This window comes from Apium graveolens, chromosome 6, assembly GCF_009905375.1.
Source record: "Apium graveolens cultivar Ventura chromosome 6, ASM990537v1, whole genome shotgun sequence".
Classification (NCBI taxonomy): domain Eukaryota; kingdom Viridiplantae; phylum Streptophyta; class Magnoliopsida; order Apiales; family Apiaceae; genus Apium; species Apium graveolens.
In genome coordinates, this window is record NC_133652.1 from 181,055,349 (window position 1) to 181,064,094 (window position 8,746).

The 8,746-nt window shown below is 35.3% G+C and overlaps 1 protein-coding gene across 4 annotated transcripts; it reads left to right on the plus strand.

Annotated features, from left to right (window-relative positions):
* The first annotated feature begins 428 nt into the window (after positions 1 to 428).
* Positions 429 to 3,499, plus strand: LOC141666779 (uncharacterized). Of its 4 annotated transcripts, none has more exons than XM_074472961.1 (4): positions 429 to 725; positions 1,118 to 2,092; positions 2,182 to 2,681; positions 2,756 to 3,499. In XM_074472961.1, exons 3-4 carry the CDS (start codon positions 2,508 to 2,510, stop codon positions 2,927 to 2,929), a joined length of 348 nt encoding a protein of 115 aa, XP_074329062.1. In that variant the 5' UTR covers positions 429 to 725; positions 1,118 to 2,092; positions 2,182 to 2,507; the 3' UTR covers positions 2,930 to 3,499. The 4 variants fall into 4 exon arrangements, with proteins under 4 accessions (XP_074329062.1, XP_074329063.1, XP_074329065.1 ...); XM_074472962.1 differs by having other exon boundaries at positions 1,144 to 2,092; XM_074472964.1 differs by having other exon boundaries at positions 1,988 to 2,092.
* The last annotated feature ends 5,247 nt before the right edge of the window (positions 3,500 to 8,746 follow it).

Here is an 8,746-nt window from a genome sequence, read left to right on the forward strand (position 1 = left end):
AATTTATACCCCTAACTCCGGGGTCTTATGAATATGGGAGCTCGAAGTTTACTTCTTTAGTGTCTTTGATTTGTATTCAAAGTTCGGTTTCTTGAATTACTTAGAAGAAAAATTTGGGTCTTTCTTTGATTTATAGTCCCCTAACTTTGGGGTCTTCTGAATATAAGAGCTCTGAGTTGACTTTGTTAGTCTCTTTTATTTGTATTCAAGGTTGGGTTCCTTGAATTACTTAGAAGAAGATAAGGACGAGACGTTAGTGATTTCATTAAACTCTGCAAAGTATGGCATTTTTTCCGGGGTGTCAGCTGATGGTTGGGATGCCAACATGTCATATATATTTGTACATATGCTTGGGTGTACAAGAAGATTTGTATTCCCCCTCCCCTTTTTGGTTCTCAAAAAATGTGAAAAGTAAATAATTATAGAGTTGTAATTATTATTTTGACAGCCAAGGTGAGTAACTGCTGCGGTTTTTATTTTTTACAAGAGCAGTGAAAAGCTTCCACATGGCATCCCTGTCTAGCCACACTTGTGAAATAGAAAACTTTTAAGTTTTCTTTTTATTTATTTTCCTGTTCTATAAATGCCCCCTCTACTTCTTTTTTTCTTACGCAAACTAGAATCAAGGATAAAAACCTAATATTTCTTCCAAGTTTTGAAGCTTTTTCCGCAGATTCTCTCACGTTCGGTTCTGTTGAAGCCTCTGCATTTTATCTTGTTTACTTGTAAGTTTCTTATGCCTCGCTTTTTCCTTCTTCTTTTTTTGTGTTTGCATGTAGTTATTCTTGATGTAGTGGCTTGAATGTTCATCACTTCCCTTTCCCTCTTGTTCAAAACTTGTGTTTTTTATCTCGTATTTGCGTGATTGTGGAGATATGTAGTGTTGTGTTTGTGATTTATTGTTTGATTTGTATAGAAATAGGTATTAATAGGTTAATTTGTATGTATAAATTGTCTTTTAATTTACTGGGGATTGGGCTCGAATTCGGGGGTTTATGATGTTCTTTATCTAAATATTTATATGTATATTTGTATATACAGGCCGTAGATCTTTAATTTGGTGTTTGATTTGTGTAAAAATTGTTTCTGAGTTTTATGTTTGTTTTTTTTGTGCGAGGTGTGGCCTTAACTTCGAGGTTATAGTATATGCAAGGTAGGCATTTTAAGCAATTTTCTAACCTTAGGGAAATAATCCGGAGTATCCCAAACACATAGGTTTATAGATTCCAGCACTTCATCGTCTTTGGGTAACCTCCTAAAAATGCCTCCTCGAGTTGAGTTACCAATCCGTACCCAAAAAGAATGTTTGATATTGGGCCCCAGGAATACTTTAAGTTGATAAGATGGGTCTTGAAAGGATTCTGATTATCATTTTGTTTAATGTATTCAACATGCCAAACCGTTAGGATACTATTATATGGATTTATCTTTAGAGTATTGGGGCCCAGATGGTGTGGATGATAGGGAGGCTTATGACTAAGCTGTAATGGATATGAGGTTTTTTAGTGCTCCTAGTACCAGGTATGCTTGTGCCCCGGTGCAGAAGGATATTGGGAAGAAATATACTGACGCTAATATAGATAGTGCGTTGAGGACGACTTTTAATCTGGGGGGTGAGTTTGAGTGGAGATGGCCGGAGGAAGGGGAACGTGTTTATCATAGGTCCCCGGGTGGGTTTGTTGGAATTCCCCTAAAACATCTCCGGGGTATGACGGTAGGTTTACATTAATTCACCAAAGCTTTGTTCCCGGATGTTTATGGCATACCCTTCACCCAACTAGCCCCAAACTCTATTAAATGGTATAGCTGGTTTCTGGCATGTTGCCATGTGAAAAACTACCTATCACCTTCAAACTTTTTCATCATCTTTTTTAAATAAAGAATTCCATCAGTAAGTCGTTGCTTGATCTATTGTTTATGTTGGAAGATTGTGGGTTTTTATGTTGATAAGGTTGTTGTTCCCGTTGTCATGATGAACTCCTTAAAGGGTTGGTATTTGGAGTTTATTTTTGTCCCGGGTAGGGACCTGGAGTTGGATGGAAGTGGACCGGGGATACATTCCTAGATAATTCGAAACTTCATGTTGTTGGCTGTAAGTTGATCTCCTTATTTTTTATTGCTTTTTGTCTGTAACTTATTCTATAGTCGGGGTTAATGTTTTTTCTTTTTTGGTTTTCTCAGGTATCCATAGGTTTATCCCACACCAGAGTGGATGTCAGATGCTTTATAGACTTGGATGCCCAGTGCCGAAAGATTGGAGGTCTGAATAGCTTGGAAACTATTATTATAAAAAGGATGCTGAAGTTGCATCTGGGCCGAATCCCAGTATTCTGGACACCAAATCTTTGGGTCCCAGGACTGATGTAGATGTTGTTGTTATCCCCGGAGGTGGCCTTTTTATTGAGAAAGAGAAAGATAAGGAGGGAGAGTCGAGGAAGCGTAAGAGTCCTTCTGCTGAAGTTGAAGGTGTTGTTATAGCAGATGACCGGGCTTCGAAAAAGGTTGCTATGGAGCTGGCCTCGGACATTCCTGAGATGCTAAATGCTCTCTTGGCTAGATTCTATCCGGAGACTAGGCAGATGGAATTTTTTGATAATTATGCTACTACTGCTGAGAGGAGGCAATACCAATGGGAGCCTCTAGAAGATTTTTTGGTTAGGCTTCATGAGGATATTATTGATGTAAGGATTTTTATTTGTACTTGTGATTTTTTATGTCTTCTTCTTGTCATTGACATTTTTACTCATTATTGTAGGCGAACTCTAAATTTGCCGGGCTTGTGGATATCACCCGGTCTTTGAAGAAAAAGTCTGATGCCGATGAGAAGGCAAAGACTGATCTTGAGAATGCGAACCGGGAGCTCAAAAAGCTAAAATCTGATTTTGTAAAGAAGCACACTGCTCATAAAAGGATCGTTGATGGAGTTTAGAAGAATCAGCATCATGCCGAGAACAAGATGAAGAAGATGGTTAAAGAAAACAAAAAATTAAGGGAGGAAGGTTGGTTGCTCGACCAAAGTCCGAGGAAGTCATTGCGGGGATCCAGGGTACTCCGGCTTATTATACAGAGGTAAATGATAAGATGGTCGAGAAGATACATATATGCTGGAGAGTTGGCTCCCGCTATTTGGCCGAAGTCCCCGGGGGTGCCATTGACGGGTTGCTGAAGAACTATATCGAAGAGGAATATAAGCTAGAAGCGGAAGACAATTCGATTGCTACCACTGAAAGGGCTCAGGGTGCTTCCGGCTCCAGTCCGCCTTACCGAGCAGCCTCTTCCCTAATAGCCTCTCTTGCCCCAAGATCAACCAGAGCGTACTCCTCATCCTCCTCCCGAAAGTCAGGAAAACCAGCAGTAATGATTGGACTTAGTGCCTTGTAATTTGATTCTCAGTACTATGTCATTTCTGAACTTGATTTTTTGGTTTGTAGTATTTTAATTTGTGTTCTGAATTTATCATGGGTTAATGTATTATTTTTGTTGCATTTTACTTTTTCATTTTCTGGGAAATTTTTAAGTACACATGAGTCGTGTTATATCGACCCCAGATTGGGGTTGAAACTTAAAATTGAGAATATTTTCTAAGTACACATGGTTTGTGTTTAATTTACCCCACGTTGGGGTTAAAACTTTAAAATTGAGAAAAAAAATTAAGTACACATGGGTTGTGTAAAATCGACCCCGGATTGGGGATAAAACTTTAAAATTGAGAAAATTTCTAAGTACACATGGTTTGTGTTTAATCAATCCCGGGTTGGGGTTAAAACTTTAAAGTTGAGAAAATTTTCTAAGCACACATGGGCTGTGTCAAATCGACCCCGGGTTGGGGTTAAAACTTTCAAATCGATTTTTTTTAAGTACACATGTGTTGTGTCAAATCGACCCCGGGTTGAGGTTAAACCTTAAAATTGAGAAATTTTCTAAGTATACATGGGTTGTGTCAAATCGACCCCGGGTTGCTGTTAAAACATTAAAATTGAGAAAATTTCCTAAGTACACATGGGTTGTGACAAATCGACCCCGGGTTAGGGTTAAACTTTAAAATTGAGAAAATTTTCTAAGTACACATGGTTTGTATTTGATCAACCCCAGGTTGGGATTAAAACCTTAAAATTGAGATAAATTTCTTGGTACACAGGGGTTATGTCAAATCAACCTCGAGTTGGGGTTAAAACTTTAAAATTGAAAAAAAGTTCTAAGTGCACATGGTTTATGTTTAATCGACCTCAGGTGGAGGTTAAAACTTATAATTGAGAAACTTTTCTAAGAAAACATGGGTTTTCTAAAATCGACCCTAGGTTGGGTTTAAAATTTTAAAATTGAAAAAAATTTCTAAGTACAAATGGTTTGTATTTAATCGACCCCCGGGTTGGGGTTAAAACCTTTATTGAGAAAATTTTCTAAGTACACATGAGTTGTGTAAAATCGACCCTAGGTTGGGGTTAAAAATTTAAACTAGAGAAAATTTTCTAGGTACACATGGTTTGTGTTTAATCGACCCCCGGGTTGGGGTTAAAACTTCATATTTGAGAAAATTTTCTAAGTATACATGGGTTGTGTCAAATCTACCCCGGGTTGAGGTTAAAACTTTAAAATTGAGAAAATTTTCTAAATACACATGGGTTTATATCAAATCAACCCTGGGTTGGGGTTAAAACTTTAAAACTGAGAAAATTTTCTAAGTACAAATGGTTTGTAATATTTTAACTTGTGTTCTGAATTTGTCCGGGTTTATGTTTATCACGGAGATTGCTTAATATATTGTTTTTTCTGCATTTCATTTTGTCATTTGCTAGGAAATTTTTAAGTACACATGAGCTGTCTTGCATCGACCCCGGATTGGGGTTAAAACTTAAATTTGAGAATATTTTTGAAGTACACATGGTTTGTGTTTAATCGACCACAGGTTAGGATTAAAACTTTAAAATTGAGAAAATTTTCTTATTGCACATCGGTTGAGTCAAATTGACCCCGGGTTGGGGTTAAAACTTTAAAATTGAGAAATTTTTTTAAGTACACATGGGTTATGTCAAATTGACCCTGGATTGGGGTTAAAACTTTAAAATTGAAAAAATTTCTAAATCTACATGGATTGTGTCAAATCGACCCCCGGTTAGGGTTAAAACTTTAAAATTGAGAAACTTTTCTAAGTACACATGATTTATGTTTAATCAACCCCGGGTTGGGGTAAAAACTTTAAAATTGAGAAAATTTCCTAAGTACACATGTGTTGTGTCAAATCAACCCCGGGTTAGGGTTAAGACTTTAAAATTTAGAAAATTTTCTAAGTACAAATGATTTGTGTTTAATCGACTCCGATTGGGGTTAAAACTTTAAAATTGAGATAATTTTTTAACTACACATGGGTTGTGTCAAATCAACCTCGGGTTGGGGTTAAAACTTTAAAATTGAGAAAATGTTCTAAGTACACATGGTTTATATTTAATCGGCCCCGGGTTGGGGTTAAAACTTTAAAATTGAGAAATTTTTCCAAGTACACATGGTTTGTGTTTAATCGAGCCCCGGGTTGGGATTCAAACTTTAAAATTGAGAAAATTTTCTAAGTACACATGGGTTGTGTCAAATCGACCTTGGGTTGGGTTTAAAACTTTTAAATTGAGAAATTATTTTAAGTACACATGGGTTGTGTCAAATTGACCCCGGATTGGGGTTAAAACTTTAAAAATTGAAAAAAAAATTCTAAGTATACATGGCTTGTGTTAAATCGACCCCCAGTTAGGGTTAAAACTTTAAAATTGAGAAAGTTTTCTAAGTACACATGATTTATGTTTAATCAACCCTGGGTTGGGGTAAAAACTTTAAAATTGAGAAAATTTCTTAAGTACATATGGGTTGTGTCAAATCAACCCCGGGTTAGGGTTAAGACTTTAAAATTTAGGAAATTTTCTAAGTACAAATGATTTGTGTTTAATCAACTCCGATTGGGGTTAAAACTTTAAAATTGAGATAATTTTGTAACTACATATGGGTTGTGTCAAATCGACCCCGGGTTGGGGTTAAAACTTTAAAATTGAGAAAATGTTCTAAGTACACATGGTTTATATTTAATCAGCCCCAGGTTGGGATTAAAACTTTAAAATAGAGAAAATTTTCTAAGTACATATGGTTTGTATTTAAGCGAACCGGGGTTGGGGATAAACTTTAAAATTGAGAAAATTTTCTAAATACACATGGTTTGTGTTTAATCGACCCACAGGGTTGGGGTTAAAACTTTAAAATTGAGAAAAATTTCCAAGTACATATGGGTTGTGTCAAATCGACCCCGGCTGGGGTTATAACTTCAAAATTGAGAAAAGTTTCTAAGTACACATGGGTTTGTATCTAGTCGACCCCGGGTAGGGGTTATGTGACGCCCTCCAAACCCGGGTCAGAAGTTTGGGGTTCACAACACACACACACACCCATTATATAAATTTGTTTATGAAAATAATATATGCAATGACCCTACAGGTTAAACTATGCACAGAAGCCACAACCTTAGTTATATTATAAATGTACCAAATCCCAACTTATTCAACTTATAATTGGAAATAAAACATTCTTACAAACTTTCAACTTAAACTAAGACAAATATCCTATACTAGCTTATTCTATTTCAACCTGGAAATCTAGCTCGCACACTTGTCTGGGGATCCTCGATACCACCAGTCTCTTTTTTAACTGGAAAAGAACATAAACAGATTCGCAAGAGCGAGCTAACTAGCTTAACAAGTCATAATAACAACACTGAGATTAAACAATGATCAATTGACATGATATAAGGAAACAAGTTTCTCGATAAGCAGTGATTAAAATTGGATATTCACTTTTATATTTTAAAAACCAAGGTTAGGCTACTGATCAGTCACGCACTAACCCCGAGCAAGGCACAACATCTCTTCTCTATATACTGGATCCAAGACACGCATTGGTTTGCAGGCTATTGCGTGAGCCCGTAGGGTTTACCCAGTGCGCACCCGAAGGGTAGCGGCTGCGGGTTACCTACGATAAAAAAAAAGACACGCATTGGCCTAACATGACCACGAATCTGGTCTACATTTAAAAACAATCCAAGTCTATAATATCAACATGATAAATAATGTAAATCAGTAAACAAAACTATAAACAACATTTATAGGGTGATTCATAACACCATGAAGGTATAATAAGATGTGGATAAGGGTTGGCTTCAAGCCTGAGAAAGAATCATATAACATAAGAACAAAGGTGTAACAGTTCAAGGATTAGTCTTCTGATCTGTAAGGTATAAAGGTTGGTATGTTAAGCAATTCTGTTTCAGTGATCTGTGTATGGTATACATGTATTTGTGGAGTAGTATCGTATATATGTAGTTCATATCTGAAAAATCAACAATCGATGGTTTACAAAAAATAAGGTTTATAGCTCAAAGATCAATAAGAAGAATCAGGGTGTAGGGTTAAGTATTTCAAAGCACTTGCAATATAAAACAAGAACTATTTGGGATACTTAACAACATATATGAAGAAATTTGGAAATACTTACCTTATTTCAATCCAATTTCACTTTACTTGTACTCGTCTATTGGTTCTCACTCACTGACCACTTGTTTTCCCATTCTACGCCTCGCTTCCTTTGTTAGACATCACAAGTATTTATCAATACTTATTCTCATCTCAATCTATTCGTTACAAGCTTCTATCTCCCTTGGTTTCACCAAAATCCGACTTACGGATTAAAAGTTACGATAAAAACCGTTAAATAGTACACACATAAGCTGATTACACATCAATCAGATCACATATAGCACATATCACGTAATACATTTGATCAAAATCATTTTTTAAAGAAGATTCGGATTTAAATAATTTTTCGGGTATTTAATACGAATTTTTGAACATTTTTGGAATTAAAACGGGTCAACGAATCATTTTATAATTCAATAAAAATGTTCGGTTGCCCGAATCTGACTTTAAAATCATTTAATAATAATTATCGAGCCTTGAAAATGATTTAAAATAATATTTTAAAGCTCGAAACTATTTTTTGGAATTTTTTAATAAAAAAGAAATATTTAAATCTAATTAAATAATCAATTAAAATTAATTAATAACTAATAAAATAAATTAATAAATTAATATTTAAATTAAATGCCTAATTAAATAATTAATTATCAACTAAAATTAACTATTTAAATAATTTTGATTTATTTTGAAATTAAAAAATAATTTTCAGAATTAAAAATAATGAATTTTGAAATTTTAAATAATTAAAAATAATTTCTGAAAATAATTATAAACATAAATATAATTTTTGTAAAATTTTAAAACGTAAATCCTATTTTCTGAACTTTTAAACTTCAGGGATAGAAACAGGTTTTTGGATAAAACAAAGGGGCTAAACGGTAATTTGTACCATCTTCTTCCCCGTTAACAAGCTTCGGTGGCCGGCCGCCATTAACAGCAGCCACCAAACTTTTCCGGCGATTCATAACAACTCAGAACTGGACCAAATTTACAGGAGATGACCTACAGACCTCCGGGAACACGATCAAGCTTTCAAAACATACGAATAATTCATGGTTTGGTCGGAAAAACGGCCTGAAGTTTTACGCCGCCGTTCGATCAATTTTCCGACGAGCCCTTTCCAGTTATCCTCCGATCAACACATACATCAATCGATTCGTTTTTCAACGATCTATTCATTGGTATAATCAATTTAAGCTAATAACACTCGAATCAAAAGGGCCTAAAAATTAATTAAGAAC

Excerpts from the sequence above, each read along its gene's own strand:
- LOC141666779 (XM_074472961.1), top strand. The coding sequence starts at position 2,508 with ATGGAGCTGGCCTCGGACATTCCTGAGATGCTAAATGCTCTCTTGGCT. Across the intron at positions 2,682-2,755 it reads TTCATGAGGATATTATTGAT|GCGAACTCTAAATTTGCCGG; the intron begins GTAAGGATTTTT and ends TCATTATTGTAG.